General features: G+C 39.7%; 2 protein-coding genes across 2 annotated transcripts in view; one reads left to right on the plus strand and one right to left on the minus strand.

Moving 5' to 3' along the window:
* CLHC1 (clathrin heavy chain linker domain containing 1) overlaps nucleotides 1-16,318 on the minus strand; it is a 37,380-nt gene extending 21,062 nt beyond the window's left edge. Inside the window, exons 1-8 of the mRNA XM_052649340.1 lie at nucleotides 16,251-16,318; nucleotides 13,625-13,881; nucleotides 9,154-9,341; nucleotides 7,087-7,220; nucleotides 6,531-6,732; nucleotides 6,303-6,415; nucleotides 5,840-5,924; nucleotides 3,715-3,821 (exon numbers count right to left, since the gene is read on the minus strand). Coding sequence (XP_052505300.1) covers nucleotides 3,715-3,821; nucleotides 5,840-5,924; nucleotides 6,303-6,415; nucleotides 6,531-6,732; nucleotides 7,087-7,220; nucleotides 9,154-9,341; nucleotides 13,625-13,801 — 1,006 coding nt within the window. The 5' untranslated portion in view covers nucleotides 13,802-13,881; nucleotides 16,251-16,318. The remainder of the gene's footprint in view (nucleotides 1-3,714; nucleotides 3,822-5,839; nucleotides 5,925-6,302; nucleotides 6,416-6,530; nucleotides 6,733-7,086; nucleotides 7,221-9,153; nucleotides 9,342-13,624; nucleotides 13,882-16,250) is intronic.
* A 375-nt stretch (nucleotides 16,319-16,693) lies between these two features.
* RPS27A (ribosomal protein S27a) lies at nucleotides 16,694-18,982 on the plus strand. The gene is made up of 5 exons (XM_052648798.1): nucleotides 16,694-16,852; nucleotides 17,254-17,308; nucleotides 17,732-17,817; nucleotides 18,329-18,460; nucleotides 18,800-18,982. The coding sequence occupies exons 1-5, from the start codon at nucleotides 16,805-16,807 to the stop codon at nucleotides 18,947-18,949; spliced, it is 471 nt and encodes a 156-aa protein (XP_052504758.1). The 5' UTR covers nucleotides 16,694-16,804; the 3' UTR covers nucleotides 18,950-18,982.
* Nucleotides 18,983-19,719: the final 737 nt, after the last annotated feature.

Raw genomic sequence — 19,719 nt, forward strand, 5'->3', positions numbered from 1 at the left:
TGAGCAAGATGAACATCTCTGGAAGTATTTGTGGAAGCTATATGCACCCACCATGCACTGCACATACATACACTGTATTAGTTTCCTAGAGTTCCTGTAACAAATCACCACATACTGGGTGCCTTTAAAAAAACAACAGAAATTAATTTTCTCACTGTTTCTGAAATAAACTTGAAAATATAAACAAAAGAATTTTACACTTGTACTTTTTGGTTTTGTTTTTTTGTTTTTCGGTCTTTATTTTTATGTTGCTCTGTGATTTCAGATTATGGTTTGTGGTATACTGTGTAACAAGTAATTTTAAAATTGAGCATTAGAACAACTTATTTCTAGGAATATTAGAAGTCTCTTGTAAAGAATTGAACCAAGACTGGTTATTCCAGTTAGATAAGCAGTTCCTGTTTGGGGTTTAGTAGATTAAAAAAATAAAAAAGGACACCTACATTATAATTCATTTATATGAAATTCTAGTAAATGAAAACTAATCTTTGGTGATTGATAGCAGATAAGTAGTTGCCTGGGAGCTGGAGAGAAGCCATGTGAGGGAGACCAGTGGCAGGAAGGGGAGTAGTGGGAAAGAGGGGTCAGTTCAGTTCAGTCACTCAGTCATGTCCGACTCTTTGCGACCCCATGGACTGCAGAACACCAGGCTTCCCTGTCCTTCACGAACTCCTGGAGCATGCTCAAATTCATGTCCATTGAGTCAGTGATGCCATCCAACCATCTCATCCTCTGTCGTCCCTTCTCCTCCCACCTTCAATCTTTCCCAGCATCAGAGTTTTTTCCAATGAGTCAGTTTTGGGCAACAGGTGGCCACCATTGGAGGTTCAGCTTCAGCATCAGTCCTTTCAATGAATATTCAGGACTGATTTCCTTTAGGATGGACCAGTTGGATCTCCTTGCAGTCCAAAGGACTCTCAATAGTCTTCTCCAACACTACAGTTCACTTCTTCCAAAATCACTGCATATGGTCACTGCAGCCATGAAATTAAAAGACGCTTACTCCTTGGAAGAAAAGTTATGATCAACCTAGATAGCATATTCAAAAGCAGAGACATTACTTTGCCGACTAAGGTCCGTCTAGTCAAGGCTATGGTTTTTGAAGTCATCATGTATGGATGTGAGAGTTGAACTGTGAAGAAGGCTGAGCGCCGAAGAACTGATGCTTTTGAACTGTGGTGTTGGAGAAGACTCTTGAGAGTCCCTTGGAATGCAAGGAAATCCAACCAGTCCATTCTGAAGGAGATCAACCCTGGGATTTCTTTGGAAGCAATGATGCTAAAGCTGAAACTCCAGTACTTTGGCCACTTCATGTGAAGAGCTGACTCACTGGAAAAGACTCTGCTGCTGGGAGGGATTGGGGGCAGGAGGAGAAGGGGACGGCCGAGGATGAGATGGCTGGATGGCCTCACTGACTCGATGGACGTGAGTCTGAGTGAACTCTGGGAGTTGGTGATGGACAGGGAGGCCTGGCCTGCTGCGATTCATGGGGTCTCAAACAGTTGGACACGACTGAGCGACTGAACTGAACTGAACTGAACTAGCTTTCTGTATGCCATGAAGTGATGGTACCGGATGCCATGATCTTAATTTTTTGAATGTTGAGTATTAAGCCAGATTTTTCACTCTCCTCTTTCATCAAGAGGCTCTTTAGTTCTTCTTCATTTTCTACCATAAGGGTGGTGTCATCTGCATATCTGAGGTTATTGATATTTCTCCCGGCAATCTTGTTTCCAGCTTGTGCTTCATCCAGCCCGGCATTTCCCACGATGTACTCTGCATGTAAGTTAAATAAGCATGGTGACAATATACTGCCTTGACCTACCCCTTTCTCAATTTGGAACTAGTCTGTTGTTTCATGTCCAGTTCTACCTGTTGCTTCTTGACCTGCATACAGATTTCTCAGGAGGCAGGTCAGGTGGTCTGGTATTCCCATCTCTTTCAGAATTTTCCACAGTTTGTTGTGATCCACAAAGTCAGTAGATGTTTTTCTTGAACTCTCTTGCTTTTTCGATGATCCAACGGATATTGGGAATTTGATCTCTGGTTCCTCTGCCTTTTCTAAATCTAGCTGGAACATCTGGAAGTTCACGTTTCACGTACCGTTAAAGCCTGGCTTGGAGACTTTTGAGCATCAGTTTGCTAGCGTGTAAGATGAGTGCAATTGTGCGGTACTTTGAACATTCTCTGGCATTGCCTTTCTTAGAGACTGGAATGAAATTGACCTTTTCCAGTTCTGTGGCCACTGTTGAGTTTTCCAAATTTGCTGGCATATTGAGTGCAGCACTTTCACACCATCATCTTTCAGGATTTGAAAAAGCTCAACTAGGATTCCATAACCTCCACTAGCTTTGTTTGTAGTGAAGCTTCCTAAGCCCCACTTGACTTCACATTCCAGAATGTCTGGCTCTAGGTGAGTGATCACACCATCGTGGTTATCTGGGTCATGAAGATCTCTTTTGTATAGTTCTTCTGTGTATTCTTGCCATTTCTTCTTAATATCTTTTGCTTCTGTGAGGTCCATAACATTTCTGTCCTTTATTGTGCCCATCTTTGCATGAAATGTTCCCTTGGTATCTCTAATTTTCTTGAAGAGATCTCTAGTCTTTCCCACCCTATTGTTTTCCTCTATTTCTTTGCACTGATCACTGAGAAAGGTTTTCTTATCTCTCCTTGCTATTCTTTGGAACTCTGCATTCAAATGGATATACCTTTCCTTTTCTCCTTTGCCTTTAGGTTAAAGCGTCTGCCTCCAATGCGGGAGACCCAGGTTCAATCCCTGGGTAGGGAAGATCCCCTGGAGAAGGAAATGGCAATCCACTCCAGTATTCTTGCCTGGAGAATCCCATGGACGGAAAAGCCTAGTAGGTTACAGTCCACGGGGTCGCAAAGAGTCGGACACGACTGAGCGACTTCACCTTACCTTCTCTTCTTTTCACAGCTATTTGTAAGGCCTCAGACAACTATTTTGCCTTTGTGCACTTCTTTTTCTTGGGGATGGTCTTGATCACTGCCTCCTGTACAATGTCACGAACCTCCATCCGTAGCTCCTCAGGCACTCTATCAGATCTAATCCCTTGAATCTATTTGTCACTTCCACTGTATAATCATTAAGGGATTTGATTTAGAGAGGGATCACTGAGGACAAAGAGGGAACTTTTGGAGGATACATATGTCAAAACCTAACAAACTCTATACTTTAACAATGTACAGGTTATTGTATGTATGTTGACTCGCTACAACAAAGCTGCTTTTAAAGGAAGTGGAGCAAACCTGACAAAATATTCACATTTTTAAGCTTGGTAGTGAATTGTTATTGTTCAGTCGCTAAGCTGTTTCTGATTCTTTGTGACCCCATGAATTGCAGCACACCAGGCTTCCCTGTCCTTCACTATTCCCCAGAGTTTGCTCAAACTCATATCCGTTGAGTCGGTGATGCCATCCAACCGTCTCATCCTCTGTTGCTCCCTTCTTCTCTTGCCCTCAATCTTTGCTGTTATTCATACTTTTCTGTACACTTGAAATATTTCATAACTTAATTTGGAAAACCTAATCAAACTCCTTAATCTTATAGGTAAGGAAACTGAGTAAATGATAGATATAGGGCTGGACCCTGAATCTTATTTTCCAGTTCAATATTCATCCCATTCTATCAGGGGGAAAAAGAAAAGTATAATTAGCATATACATGTAAGATTCAGAGAGAAATGCTTACCCTTAAATTTGTTCACTGTCCCAATATTTTGAAGAATTCTTCTAGGACCATTCACTGCAAAATAAACTGCCTTTTCATATTCCCCAAGTGAGATTAATTCATTGAACCTACAGTCATTGCATTTCATTATATAATAGTATACAAAAAAAGTAAAGAAAACTGATTAGAAATGTCTAATACATATTAAACATAGTAGTATAGTAATACAAACAACACCTCTAATAAACTATAACTAGATCCATTCACTCTCTAAAATATTCTTTCACTCCCTTCCCTAATATTATTTTTTGTAGCTTCAGAAGAAGATTCTCACCTGCCAGGTGACTTGAACCTGATTATGTACCTTATTCTTCAGTACCTAGAACAATCCATAGGAAATGGAAAGAACTTCACTGAATTTATAATGAGCTCAGATTTTTTTTTTCTCTCATATCATCTCCAGAAGAAAAGGGGAACCAGGGGAAAAAGAAGGGCAATCTGCTTAGAGGCTCAATGTAGGGTAAATATTAATTGAACTCAAAGGCTGCCAAAGCTAAAATCAAGGAGTCCTTGGTATTCGGAAGCGTAAGTTGTTCCACCAGTAACCAGACTCCCAACTGAATGTGAGACTAAATGAAAGAAGAAAAGATAATAGTTCAGATAACTTAGGCTTCTACTCCTCTTCCTAGGGCAAAATGTCTCCAGTTCAACCCTTACCTCACTATTAATAAAACTATGCCAAACAGCATTTAAAGAGTGTTGCAAATGAATGTGGAACCTCAGAGGAGGAAAAACACTGAAATAATATTAAGCAAAATACATAAAACTTTTATCCTTAGGGTTTTTCTCTCATATTGGAAGCTGGTAGACTTAGAGAAGCATAGAGTATGAGGAAACAATCCAGGCTTTGGGGCCCCTCAAAATGATCTTTACCCCTTCTTTATATCATACTGCTACTGCTGCTAAGTCACTTCAGTCATGTCCAACTCTGTGCGACCCCGTGGACTGCAGCCTACCAGGCTCCTCCGTCCATGGGATTTTCCAGGCAAGAGTACTAGAGCGGGTTGCCATTGCCTTCTCCTTCTTTATATCATATCAACAAGCAAATCAACAAGAGAAAACTGTTTAACATAGAAGACTAGGAATACTACATATGTTCATTACAGATTGGCCTCATAGTCTATGAATTAACCTCTTAAAGAATAAAGTCTTATGGGGGTGGGAAGGAGGTTCAAGAGGGAAAGGACAAATATATATTTATGGCTGATTCACATTGTTTTATAGCAGAAACCAACCCAACATTGTAAAGCAATTATCCTCCAATTTAAAAATTAAAAAAAAGAATAAAGTCAGATCTCTTTAAGCCTTTACTATACATATATAATAATTTAATACATATTAGAGAGAAATATGCCTTCCTAATATGTCACAGGATACAATGAGGAAAAGAAGGACTAAATTGGCTTGGATAATCTGATTCAAGAAGATGCTCCTGGGCTTCCCTGGTGGTCCAGTGGTTAAGAATCCACCTACCAATGTAGGGGACATGAGTTTGATCCCTGATCTAGGAGGATCAAACATGTCGAGGGCCTCCTGGGCCAACATACCACAACTGGTGAAGTGCCAGTGCTCAAAGCCCAAGTGCCCTAGAGCCTGTGCTGCACAACAAGAGAAGCCATGGGGATGAGAAGCCTGTGCATCACAACGAAGAGTAACCCCAGCTCTCTGCAACTAGAGAAAGCCCACACACAGCAACAAACACCTAACTAACACAAGCAAAATAAATAAACAAGTAAAAGAAGACGTTCTCAAAAACATTTTGTAAGATCAGGTCAATGGTTAGGGAATACAAGAAAAATATAAATAAAACAACATTATAGTCCAGCTATATCTTCCATAAAATCTCTGAGACCATCAATCTGGTATTTATTTTCATAAAGAATCTATATTCTAAAAATTCCAGTTTATTTTCTAATTTGTCTACTAGAGTAGCATTTAAAAAATACAAAAGCTAGAGACTACAGCTCAAAAAGATGCTAATATTTCAAAAAGATGCTAAAAATGCTAAATATTGAGTAAGCATTTAAGCAAGTATTAAATAAATGCTATAATAGCTTAAGGAAGATCAAAGCTTTTAAATATTTGCCTTTCAATGAAGTACAGCAAAATTTCAGCTTCTTTCGCCTTGCTTGGGTCTTCTTCAAGTAGCTCTTCAACAATGCCTTGTTTATCTGTAAATATTAACAGCATCATCAGATGATATTTAAGGTTATCAATCAATATAAACAACAAACATAAATGTTTAATACCAACAATCTAATGCTACAGTTCTAATAGTACCAACCTCTTCCTAAACTGAATGGCCTCCCCATCTCTTGCTTCCTTACTTTCAGGTACATTTTCAGGTATTCTCTCCCTGGCTAACCAAGTTTACTCTTCACAGATTATCTGCCAACTGCTGAAGGAAGAAGCCCATAGGGTAACAGAGCCCTAACAAAAGTAAGTACATTTTTAGAACTCAGCCTAGGAAAATCCCTATTCTTTAGTTTTCAAGGGGAAACAAAATGTTTTCCATTATATATGATACTTAAAAAATACAGATCATCTACCGTGTAAATCTTTACTTTTCTGGATGTTCTTCACGATGTCTTGAAATGATCTGCTCATATCAGATTTTACCCACAAAGTAAGTGCTTGTGAAATAACCTGCAGTCTTTGATGACTATAAAGATACAAAAACGTTAATGACATACTGAACCTAAAATCAAATAGTGGAATATTAAAATCAATACAAATAAAAGCTTCAAACTTTTAAAACATAGATGCAACTTTCATACCTAAACTGTAATTCATTGTTCAGATTTTCAGTTGAATCTCGCCGTTCTAATACCACAGTCATTTCCTCATCTAAATCTGCCTTCCTCTGAATAGGTACATATTTTTTGGACATAAGTTCTTCAATTTCTGTGTATTTACCTTCAAGATGTTTCAAATATTTAGTGAGAGCATCTAAACTGACAGATTCTTGGAGAGTCATGCCTAAGGGAAAGTGAACAAATTGAACAAGACAAGTGGTCTGTGGGATGCTTGTGCTCAAAGAGCAAGTCTTAGTATTAATAAAATAGGTCAGATGGTTGACTATGTTAAGAAATAATTAAGAGATGGCTGTATGAACTCGTAGATTACTGAACATTAGCATACATTTCTAAATGGCTGGAAGTGTTAAACAAATCATCACTGAAGACTTAATGAAAGGAATTCACTGGTGGTCCAATGGTTAAGAATCTGCCAGGTAATGTAGGGGACACAGGTTTGATCCCTGGTCTGGGAAGATTCCACATGCTAAGGAAACAATTGGAATTTCTCACAAATATTTTAAACAAAATACTGTACCTGGAATAGGTTTTAAAGGATCTTTGCAGAAAGTACAATATTGTTCTTCTTTTGTGTCATACTTTGCCCTGACTTGTTTCATTTCATTTATCTGCAATTGAATCTTTGAGGAATTATTTTCAATAAGTCCCATCCTGAAAATCAGAAAGGCTTTTTTAATATGTTTCTTTCAACTAATTATTTAATCATATCATTCAAAGTAAAACAGGTTAAATTATTACTTTAATTTGGCTAATTATCATTTTGTACCATGAATGCGGGTAAAAGTTTACCAAACAATGGCAAGAAGTTAACTAATCTCATAGGTGAGAAACCATTCTCTTTCAAAGTATCAATAAAATCTTATACTGACTATGATTTGTAACCTTACTGGAAATTTGTAAATGTTAAATAGAATAATCTGGCCACAAAGTATTAAGTCCATTCCCTTTAGCTGAAAATTACCTTTGCAATTTAAAAATCATTTTTGTAAGTAATCATATTAGTTTCCTGTGGCTGCTATAACGAAATACCACAAACTTGGTGGCTTGAAACAACAGAAATCAGTCGTTTCATATTTCTGGAGCTCAGAAGTCCAATATTATTCAGTTCAGTTCAGTTGCTCAGTCGTGTCCGACTCTTTGAGACCCCATGAATTGCAGCACGCCAGGCCTCCCTGTCCATCACCAACTCCCGGAGCTCACTCAGACTCACGTCCATTGAGTTGGTGATGCCATCCAGCCATCTCATCCTCTGTCGTCTCCTTCTCCTCCTGCCCCCAATCCCTCCCAGCATCAGGGTCTTTTCCAATGTGTCAACTCTTCGCATGAGGTGGCCAAAGTACTGGAGTTTCAGCTTTAGCATCATTCCTTCCAAAGAACACCCAGGACTGGTCTCCTTTAGGATGGACTGGTTGGATCTCCTTGCAGTCCAAGGGACTCTCAAGAGTTTTCTCCAACACCACCGTTCAAAAGCATGAATTCTTCAGCACTCAGCTTTCTTTATAGTCCAACTCTCACATCCATACATGATGACTTCAAAAACCATAATCTTGACTAGACGGACCTTTGTTGACAAAGTAATGTCTCTGCTTTTGAATATACTATCTAGGTTGGTCATAACTTTCCTTCCAAGGAGTAAGCGTCTTTTAATTTCATGGCTGCAATCACCATCTCCAGTGATTCTGGAGCCCAGAAAAATAAAGTCTGACACTGTTTCCCCATGTATTTGCCATGAAGTGATGGGACCAGATGCCATGATCTTCGTTTTCTGAATGTTGAGCTTTAAGCCCACTTTTTCACTCTCCTCTTTCACTTTTATCAAGAGGCTTTTTAATTCCTCTTCACTTTCTGCCATAAGGGTGGTGTCATCTGCTTATCTGAGGTTATTGGTATTTCTCCCAGCAATCTTGATTCCAAAGAAGCTTTAATGCTCCTCTATCTTTTGTCTTCTGATTTGCCCTAATATTTCTGTTACTATCTTATCAGCCTCCTGTCCCTTTCAGAAAAAAAATTTTTTTTTTTACTATTTTATGTAGCATTTTCTCCCAACAAGAAGTGATCCCAACCTCTAGCCAGCTACATTACCAAAACTGGAGGTTAAATGTCACATAATTTTCCTGGTTGACTTGAAATTATCTATAAGAACAATTTACCCATCAATTACCAAATGGAACACCGAAAATCTGAGACTGTTCAAAAAGAGTGAGAGTTTTATCATCTCCCAGTAGGTTACTTACTTTTTTGCATCACAAGATTAAGTGCTCTATTTCAGATGGTAATCATGAAATTGTACCATTAAACCTTCCATGCAAGAAATTACCTGGAGCAATTATCTGCATCCTTCATTTTACGATACTACAATGTGCCTCCAATTATCCTAAGAGATACTATAAATTTCTCAAACTGAATTAATATTATTTTTCAAGTAAAAATACAGTAATTTCAATAGGAAGGGTAACATAAAAACATGGCTTTAAAATAAAATCAAAGTTGAAGATGACTAAGAATCATTAGTTATAATTACAATGGCTAGTTAATAAACCAAGTAGCAATTATCACCTTTTGGGCTACTTACGAATATACTTACTTTGCTTGAAGTTGGGCTATTCTTTTCCTGTGGTATACCAACGCTGTGGGCTCTCCTGCCAAAACTTTAAGTTTTCCATGAAGATAAAATGCAGTTCTTTGGCCTTTCTTTATTGTCTCAATAAATCTGTCATATTCTTTCTTGATTGAAGTAAGAATGGATTTGTATGCAGTGACATATTCTATTACCTGAAACATGATTTTTTCTGTCTATGGTACTGAATTTTTTTCTAGAAGACTATAGATCAAAAGCCTTGCAAATCGCATTATAATTTTTTTTAATGAAATGATGGGCAATTAGAAATCTAAAATTTTACAAATTTGAGCTTGCACTTATATGCAATATGCCTGGATATTAAAGATAGTTCATGGTTACTGAATATATGATCTTTGTGAATCATTACAATTCTATATGCTTAAATATGAGAAAAAAACATTTTTTGCTCTACTCAGGAATTAACACATACATTATATGAGGTCAGTTAAAACCAATACCAGGTCTAACTATCCCAACTCTGAATCTCTTAAATACAATTACATATCATCCCTCACTATCTCTAAATCTAGTCTCTGACTTCATTCAGACCTTAAAATCCTGGACTCCCTGCATCTCCCTGTTTTTCTAACCCATCTGCTCTTGTTGATCAATAATCTCAATTACCAAACTGCATTTCTATCCCCAAGATGTCAAGTACAATTGTAGAAAACCTTTCACATCTTATATTCATGGTTTAAAATGATGTTTATGTACATAATATCTCTGGAACGATAATGGAAAAAAAATAGAAACCTACAGAGGAGGAAAGAAGAAAACTATAGAGAAAGAAAGGGTAAGTAGGTTCTAAAATGAGAGGGACCTGACTTCATTGTATACTCTGCTTATTGGTTTTTTACTTTTTCTTTCTTTTTCTCTGGTTAACCTTGTGTAGGAATTACTCTAATGAAAAAGCAATAATAACTAAGAAACACTTTAAAGAAGTTAAAAAACAAAAACATTAAAAATAATCTATGGTTGCCAACTCATGAGAATTTTAGAAGGTGTCAAGTGATATAAGAAATAAATGTGACCAATCCACAAGTTCCTCTGAAAGATACAATTACGCTTTCTACCCCTGCTACACATCTGTCTATAGTATACTCCACTATAGCTAGAAAATACCTAGAAAAAAATAATGCAGAAAGACATCTGGTCTATCAAGAAACGGTATAAGGAGGGGAGTTCCCCATTGGCCCAGTGGTTAGGACTTGTGCTTTCACTGCTGTGGCCCAGGTTCAGTCCTGGGTAGGGAAACAGATCGCAAAAGTGGTATGGCCAAAAGAAAAAAGAAAAAAAATGGTATAAGGAGATAACTGATCAATGCCAAGCACCAGAAGAGGATTTCTGAGTGGAAGATACTGGTCATCTTTCTGACATGACCAAACTACCTATCCACCAAAATCAAGACTGCTGCCCAGCAATTTTCAATAAAATGGAGACCATTAATTTGTGGTCTTTCAAGCTAAACACTTCACTGTGCCCTGCTATCCTCCACTCCACAAGCCTCTCTGATGTGCTGCAACAATTCAAGACAACTCAGATATGTTAATGGATAGAAAACGGACTTGTTGTAACATCATCATCAGCTCCCATGGGTTTACTAGAAGAAACAGACTTCAGAAAGACACTCAGGAAGTTTTAAGAACGCACAGAAAATGCATTAGAGTAAAGGAGGCAAACTGGTATGCTAGAGGTAGAACAGTTTCGGTTGGCCAGCAAAATACTTAAAAATTTAGGAAATTGCACTCAAAGCCCGTTATTTTTAGCTTCTCCTGAAAATTCTGAAGAATCTACCAACATGGAACTCCCATTCCTTTAATGGCAGTAGTCAGCTGGAGCTTTAAATTGGATTTGTTCTTCATTTCACCACAGTCCCCATGATTCCTTATTCTCTTAAAGCCAATCCACCTAACTCTCATATGACCTTCCTGACCTCTAGGCATTCAAGTTTCAGTCTCCATATTAAGGCTTCCCTTAACTCCTCCAAAACAGAGCTGTATTTCCCAGGTACAGAACTATGAGGAAGAAAAGGAATGGCACTCATTCCACCTCAGCTCCTACTCACAGGACATACACTATTTGCACAAAACACCACGAGGAACACAAAGGCCAGTCACTTTCCAGAGTCCGGCTGCCTCTATAATTCATCCATATCTCCTGAAACTCACTCTTCCTAGCCTTGATCTTCTTTGCTTATTAAGTCCTCGGCTCTCTCTGGAACCTACCCTCAATTCTTGTAACACAAGCCTCAGGTCTCCTTGCTTTGATTCAGGCATGGTTCTCTAGGCTGAATCCTCTACCTCTGATTTTAAACAGAATTTGGTACTTGTTCTCCGGTGCTAAGCACTCAGGGATGCAAGTTGGTACTTTCATCTTTTGCCAAACTAGACCCTTCCAAGAGATAGGGAAGCTTAAAGAAGGCAGATATTAATAGTTTATTAACAACCAAATGTGCTAGCATAACATGAAAATGAAAAGGCAGATTATTTTTGTGAGAAGCTAGAAGACAGGTTCCTTCAAGTACCACAGGATTTCTATTTCAGATCCCCTCTTAGTTTTGAAGAATAGGATTCTTCACAGTGTACAATGTATAACTGTATAACGTACAAATAGTTCGAATGGAAATCTTGGGGGGTAGGGAGAAAAGGACTAAAGATACAGAAATCACCTTTTATTTAATCTCCTGTCTTTTTTCTAGGAATTAAATTTACCAACACCTCCTCCAAAATGACTTCACCATAACTATACTAATTTAAAGCAGAGAGCTCTTCATGTGTGAAAACTTGTGACAAGTGTTAGCATTTGGATATGCAAAAATAAGTATGTTACAGTTATAACTTTCCTTTGCTGATTTCACACAAGTAGAGTCTCAGCATGATTTCTGATATTTATAAAACCTATTCAATACACTACCTATAAACATTCACCTAATACATTCCTTAATGACTAAAACACCAAAACAATTTCATTGACCATAACAACTTATAAAATGAAGCTAACCTGAACCTGCCAATGTACCAGTTCTTAAAGACAGATTTTCTACATGACTTTAAAGGAAGAAAAGACTCTTTTTTCCATTTTATACTTTTATGGATATGCAAGTGAAGTGAGGTAAAAGTCGCTCAGTTGCCTCCGAGTCTTTGTGACCCCATGGACTATACACTCCATGGAATTCTCCAGGCCAAAATACTGGAGTGGGTAGCCTTTCTCTTCTCCAGGGGATCTTCCCAGACTAGGGATCGAACCCAGGACCCAGGTCTCCCACATTGCAGGCAGATTCTTTACCAGCTGAGCCACAAGGGAAGCCCAGGAATACTGGATTAGGTAGCCTATCCCCTAACGAATCTTCCCAACCCAGGAATCTAACCAGGGTCACCTGCATTGCAAGCAGATTCTTTACCAACTGAGCTATTGGGGAAGCCCAGTAGATAGGCGTCAATTTTCTTAATTCCACTTTTAGGTATCTATGACTACTTTATGCTCACTTTTCCTTAGAGTGAGGCATTTTATTTTTATTTTAGAGGAGAAATAAGACTCAGTGTATAATGCTTAAAAATTAAACAAAACAGAGTTCTTCTATTTTGCCTATGGCTGTTTAACTCAGAGACAAATAGTTTACAGAAGCCTTAACATAAGTAATTATTTCTTCCAGGTAAGGAGGAAAGGATGCTAATTTCACTTATTTTACTGTCAGGGCATTTTCAAAGACAGGTGAGAAAGAAAAAGTGAGGTTAAAAAAAAATGAGGATCGGTGGCCATAATGCAATCGTTTATAAAGAAAAGACGGTTTTTCTAAAATCTTAAAAAGCAAAATCAAATGTTAGCTAAAACTGCAGCTGGAGGAGGAAATGGCAACCCACTCTAATATTCTTGCCAGGATGATTCTGTAGACAGAGCAGCCTGTTGGGCTACAGTCCATGGGGTCACCAACAGTTGGACACGACTGAAGCAACTGAGCATGCGTGCACCAACTGCTTGTTTACTGTGCCTATAAGACCTCTAATCTATGAGGGGTCTCAATTCAATATTATAGATCAAATTAAAAGCAAGATTTTAGTGACACTGCAAACCAACCCAAAACAATGAAGAATCACCAAGTTCTGGCTACTGCCAAATTCCTTACAAATCAGATAATAATTTAAGATGGAAGGTCAAAATGATGTTTGAAGGCACAGATTGTAGCTCAAAACCTGATAGCCTGCAGCTATCATAGCCTTAAGCCATGATAACTGAAACACTTATTAACTGTCTAGTAATATAAATCCAGCATAGCATTTTCCACATTCATCTCTTTCTGACAAATTGGGCAAATTTCTCAAAACTGATAAATGGAAGTAGTCAAACAAGCAGTGGTGTTACTAAGGTATGAATCTTATTGTCAGGATGGACCATTTCTACCACATAAAAACTCCACTGTTTTAGAGCGTTACGATACCTTATCAAAAACATTTCGGTATATGATGTAATATTCATCAGCAGGTCCTTCCTCATTACAGCACACTCTTTCAGTTTCTGTAATTATGTATCTTTGCATTCTTTCCAAAAATTCCTTGTCACTTCCACTAATGATAGGAGGGAGAACAGCATGCTTATTTATTTCCTGGACGGACATACGTCAATCTAGACTCCTGTTCACGAGAGAAAATTTATGTCTTGATCTGCTTATGCAACAAAGCCAAATTTTTGATAAGCCTGAAAGGAAAAAAAAAATCAATTAACCTAAAGCTTTACATAAATTAGGTCAAATATGGATCTAACTAAAATGTATCAGAAAAAAAATCTCATGGGTCTCATGAAATAAATATTTCAACCTATGAGTGAACAGGTCTAATAAATTCTACTGTTATGTGCTATACTATACCTCTGGGATAGAAATACCAAACACCAGACAATAAAAAGCTCTTTTCTTACTAAAGAAGCATTTGTATCATAAGATCGAATGGTTTAACATTTTCTAACAGAAGTTTAATTAGCATTTTATTTGCTTCATATGGGAAAACTAGTTTGAAAGCATCCTGATGAAACAAACAAGGTCAAATATTGTGGCCTGTAGTCATTCTGGTGTGGGAATGATAGCCTTGCTTATAGGAACTTAGGCTTAACTCTAAGACAAGAAGCTACTGGAGGACTGTGTGCAGAAGACTGACAGCTGACTTACATTTTCAAAGAATTGCTCTTACTGCCCCGTGAAGACAAGGGTTGAACTCAGAATTACTGGGAAGCTACAATAGCCCAGGCAAAAGATAACAGTGGCTTGAAACAGTGGTTAACAGCAGAGCTGTGAGAAGTGTTCGGCGCATACATCAAAAATAAAACCGTAAAGATTTGTTGAGGGATGCGATATGGGTATGAGAGAACAGTCAAGGATGACCATAAAGTTTCTGGCTTCAGCAACTGAAAAGATTGTTTTGCCTTTTATGAGATGGGAAGATCAATTTCATAAGATTAGGAGTTTGGGCCCACCTATTAGAGATGATGAATTGACAGCTAGTATGCGAAGCTGGAGTTCAAGTGAGTAGTCTGAGTGAGAAAGAGGTTTATAAGTCATCTGCATATAAATGATATTTAAAAGTTATGAGGTAGAATGGAAAAAGATCTCCGAAACGTAAGCAAAGCAGATATCCAAGGATGGGGCCTTGAGGGGCACTTCAAAGCTTAGAGGTCTAGTAGATAAGGAGGAAGTAGCGAAACAGCCTGGAAAAGAGGGTCTATGGAGATGGAAGTCAATCAGGTGAAGAAAGTGTTTCAAAGAGGAAAGGCATGATCCACTGTGTCAAACGCTGCTGACAGGTCAAAGAAGATTAAATGGATATTGAATTTAGCAGCACAGAGGTTATTCCCACAGTTATTCAGTTGGAATAGTAGGGGAGACAAAAAGCTTGTCCCCAGAAGTGGGTTCATTCAATGGAAGGAAAAAAATTAAAGAGACAATGAGTATAAATAACTTTCAAGGAGTTTTGTTGTAAAAATGGAGAGTAATTGGCAGAATATGGGATGAAGAGTGTACCAGAAAGAAGAAATGGATTCCTCAGAAGTGCCAAACTAGGAAAGACATGTCCGGAACTTCAGTTAGCAAGAGTAAAGCGAGTAATGGCTTTGGCAGATTAGGCTCTAAGGAAGGCAGAGGTTCACTATCACACTAAGGAATCTGGGTTTTATCTTGAAGGTGAAATAGCATAATGACATAATCATTTTTACTTGTTAGAATACTTTGGCGGCATAATAAAGGTGGGTTAGAAGACGACTGGGGACAGAAAAAATTAAGAAGCCTGAATTTGGGGATGGGGAAGCAAGAATGGCAGAGAGATAAAGACAGTAGGGTACACGACAAAAGGCCATATGGCTCAGCAGGTAAAGAAACCACCTGCACTGCAGGAGACCTGGGTTTGATCCCTGGGTGGGAAGATCCCCTGGAGAAGGAAATGGCAACCCATTCTAGTATTTTTGACTTGAAAAATTCCATCGACTGAGGGCCCTGGCCGCGTTAGCATATCGGGTCGCAAAGAGTCGGGACAGGACTAAGAACAAACGCGTAGCAAAGGTTTAGCTCGCTAACCCGCCTGCCTTGCCAGGAGAGCACCCTACACATACTCCAAAAACTTCCTCTTAGGACTTTCACAACTCCCAACGTCCAAACTTGGAGATTCTGCAGTAAATAAACTTCCATCGGGTTTCTTTCCCATATGACTTCATGTGAAAATCTGAAAACTCCTTAGACTTAACATACTAAACCTTTTCACACTGCATAGTGACATACAAGACAGGCTCTCCCTCAAACTAGCAGAGCCGAAGGGGTTGAGGACACCACCTATTTTTCTGGTTGCCCGGATCTGGCCACTGGAAGGCCCTTCCCTTGAAGGCCCTGGGAGCTTCTGGTGATAGATTGCTGATTCTCCGCCCCTCACCGCCTCTGTTAGTGGGTGACGACACTTTTGGTCCCCCTGCTCTTCTCCAGCCTCTTAACCTTCTCTCCTAATCACTTCTGACCCGTTTCCATCTCCCCGAAACCATTACTGCGCTTGCCTCTTCCTCCTCACCTTAACCCCTTTCTCCAAACCTACCGCTAGGCGATAGTAACTAGGGAGCCGGGAGGTGCGGAACTGCATCTTGGGACAAGTAGTCCTGCTGAAAAGAAAGCAGTGGAAACTACAATTCCCAGAAGACACTGCCATTTCCTCCCTTTTTCTCATGAAGCCCCTTTTACGCCACCCCTTTTTAAAGGCCCTCTTACCCACGTCAACTACAGGGGGCAAGTCTTTTAAAGACATTTCTAAGTTGCTTAAATCTATTATTTCGAGAAAGTTCTGGGTGATAAAGGGAGAAATAAGCTAAGCTAGAGGGAGGAGAAATGAGGTCACGACCTGGTCTGGCATGTGGCTGGACAGCCGCTGCGACAGTGCTCAGGCACTTGGTGTGGCCGCCTAGGAGGCGGGGCCTCCAGGAGCGCCCGGAAAGCTCGTGGACCAGCGTGGGGCCTTCCTTTCGGATCCGCCATCTGCGGTGAGTGTGTGCGTTCGGCCGCGCTCTGGCCCGTGACTTGCCATCGCCGTTGCTGTGTCTCCGGGTCTCATCTGTCTCCTCCTTTTCCTCACCCTCAGGTGGAACCGCCGCCAGGATGCAGATTTTCGTGAAGACCCTGACGGGGAAGACCATCACTCTTGAGGTACGGGCCAGGCCGGGGAGAAGCCGCGGCCTGAAGGAGGCCTGAAGCCGCGCCTGAGGCGGATTTCGGCACGCGCGCTGCTTTCCGCCGTGCAACGCGTTTCTGAGCCGGGCTTCTAAAATCTGTCCTTGAAGTGAGGGTTGTTAGTTGAGCCGCGGCCTAGGGCGCGTTTTCCATGCCTGAAGTCCGAGCGTGTCACCTCAAGGCGTGCCGACAGGGTAGCCGGAGCCGGCGCCGCGCGGTGGGAGGGAGGTGCTCCTGTAGGTGGGCGCGAGCACGTGTGGCCCGGCCACGCAGTCTGGGCTCTCCTAGGTAGGATTCGGACCCCACCGGCTCGGTTCCTGGGTAACTTTCAAGTTTCTTACTCTATTACCAATATGTTTGCGTTTTAAAACTCATAGGTCGAGCCCTCGGATACAATAGAAAATGTAAAGGCCAAGATCCAGGATAAGGAAGGCAAGTTGATACTTTCTGATTCAGAAAAACTGACCTGTAGAGGTTCTTGTCAGGCGCTAGACATAGCTGCTCTCTGCAGGGTGGGAAGAGGTCTGATTGAAACGCGTTGTACGAAGATGCTTTTGGAATAAGACAGTAGACAAACGTTTGTCAGTATGGAGCCAAACTGCAGTACGTTTCACGTGTGTGAATTCGAACGAGCTGGCTAATTTACACTCTTAGCGTCTTCTGTAAAGTGGCTGTGTTAACATATATTGAGTAAATAAGATTAAAATGTGTAAACATTTACAGTTACACCTTTGCTGTAGTCAAAACTCACTGATGACTGTCAGTACCATTTATTTGACTCAGGAATGTAAATCTGGAGCAGATATGGTCAATTTGCTATCACTTAATTTATGTATTCAACTTGTTTCCCATTAGGAATTCCTCCTGACCAGCAAAGACTGATCTTTGCTGGCAAGCAACTGGAAGATGGACGTACTTTGTCTGACTACAACATTCAAAAGGTCTGTTTGGAGGAAAGCAGCCCCTTAAGTATAAATATGTCTTACAACTGGGAATTTTGACCAATATTCAAAAGTAGGGGGAATAGCGTTCAATTAGCAATAGTATCCTAGGTGATTCCTGCATCAGCATTTGAGAAGTGCTGCTACAGTCCCCTACATTTTGGATTTTGCACATTGCATCCCATGGTGTTATTTAACCTTTCTATAACAGTTTATAGGAGAAGGCAATGGCAACCCACTGCAGTACTCTTGCCTGGAGAATCCCAGGGAAGGGGGAGCCTGGTGGGCTGCTGTCTATGGGGTCGCACAGAGTCGGACACAACTGACGCGACTTACCGGCAGCAGCATAGCAGTTTATATAAGAATCAGATAACCCCTCCCCAACATTCCATCATCTGTGGGTGTGCTTGACATCCAGTTAGAAGGTGTATGATGCTGGTTGTCCCTTCTCTGAACACTAGCATTAATTTAGCCATTTTTAAAGCCTGTTTCATTCTCTGTTCAATAACAGGAGTCCACTCTTCATCTAGTGTTGAGACTTCGTGGTGGCGCTAAGAAAAGGAAGAAGAAGTCTTACACCACTCCCAAGAAGAACAAGCATAAGAGAAAGAAGGTTAAATTGGCTGTTCTGAAATACTATAAGGTGGGCCAAATAACTTTGTCTATAGAAGTTTGGAGTTTTTTCCTGTTTTGGTATTTGATTCGGCTTTATGTAATGGGGATTACCTGTAGCTACTTCATTTCAACTAAGCTTCGGGTTCTAATGTCAGTTTGGGTTAACTCTATCACTTGCATGGTTGGACTTTTAAAAACTCAACTTTTTGTTGTACTAATTATGGTGAGAATTTGGGATGCTTTGGTTTGTAAATATTAAAAACTATCATTGTCGTGTAATTTAAAGGATAAATATTTTGAGTCACTTATAAGCCAGATTTCAGAATATGTTGCAAGATTATCTTAATAGCAGGTTTCTGCTTTTTAGGTGGATGAGAATGGGAAAATCAGTCGCCTTCGCCGGGAGTGTCCCTCAGATGAATGTGGTGCTGGAGTTTTTATGGCCAGTCACTTCGACAGACATTATTGTGGCAAATGTTGTCTGACCTATTGTTTCAACAAACCAGAAGACAAGTAATTGTACATTGGTTAATAAACATATGAGCTAACATTTAAATGCTGGGTTTTATTCCACTGCTTTTAAAAGTAGACTTTAAGCATCAAATTTTCTAAAGTAACCTGTACTTTGCAGAATTATGTTGTATTTAGTATTAGTAGTTTAGATTTCAGCCAGTTATTTTGACCCCAGCAGTATTGACATTTAGACTGATAATTCTTGGTTGTAGGGGCCTTGCTGTGCATCAGTAGGATAATGAACAGCATTCCTGACCTCTACCCACTTGATGCCATGAGCATACTATCCCTCCCCACAGCCAAAAGTATCCACATTGCCAGATGACCCCTGAGGGTGGGTAAGAGCTATGCCCTTTCTCACCCCTGCAGATTGGGAAACACTGGTTTGTGTGAATTGGTATTACAACCTTGCCTTAAAAAGCAACAATATACTTGTTTCCTACAAATGAAGTTTAAAGGCTGAGCTCCTGAGTTGCCCATTAATCCATCTCAAGTCTCTGGGTGGTTTGGCTCAATATTTGCTGTTTGCAATACAAAGGGTACATGCTGTTATTCAGTGCTAAGTGTGTAAATTCTAATGTTTACTTACTGGTAGTGTTGATGCTAAAAAATACGGTTTCATAGTATTGGTATCTCATTTTGCCTCTAGAGCACAGTTCAGAATCACTGAACTAAAGCACCTGAGACTTTTTAAATTTATTTTTAAGATTCAGTGATATACCAATAATAGTTTCCTTTAGCCATATTTTCCCATACCAGGATTTCTAGTTGTAG

The sequence above is a fragment of the Budorcas taxicolor genome, chromosome 11 (genome assembly GCF_023091745.1).
Source record: "Budorcas taxicolor isolate Tak-1 chromosome 11, Takin1.1, whole genome shotgun sequence".
Lineage (NCBI taxonomy): Eukaryota > Metazoa > Chordata > Mammalia > Artiodactyla > Bovidae > Budorcas > Budorcas taxicolor.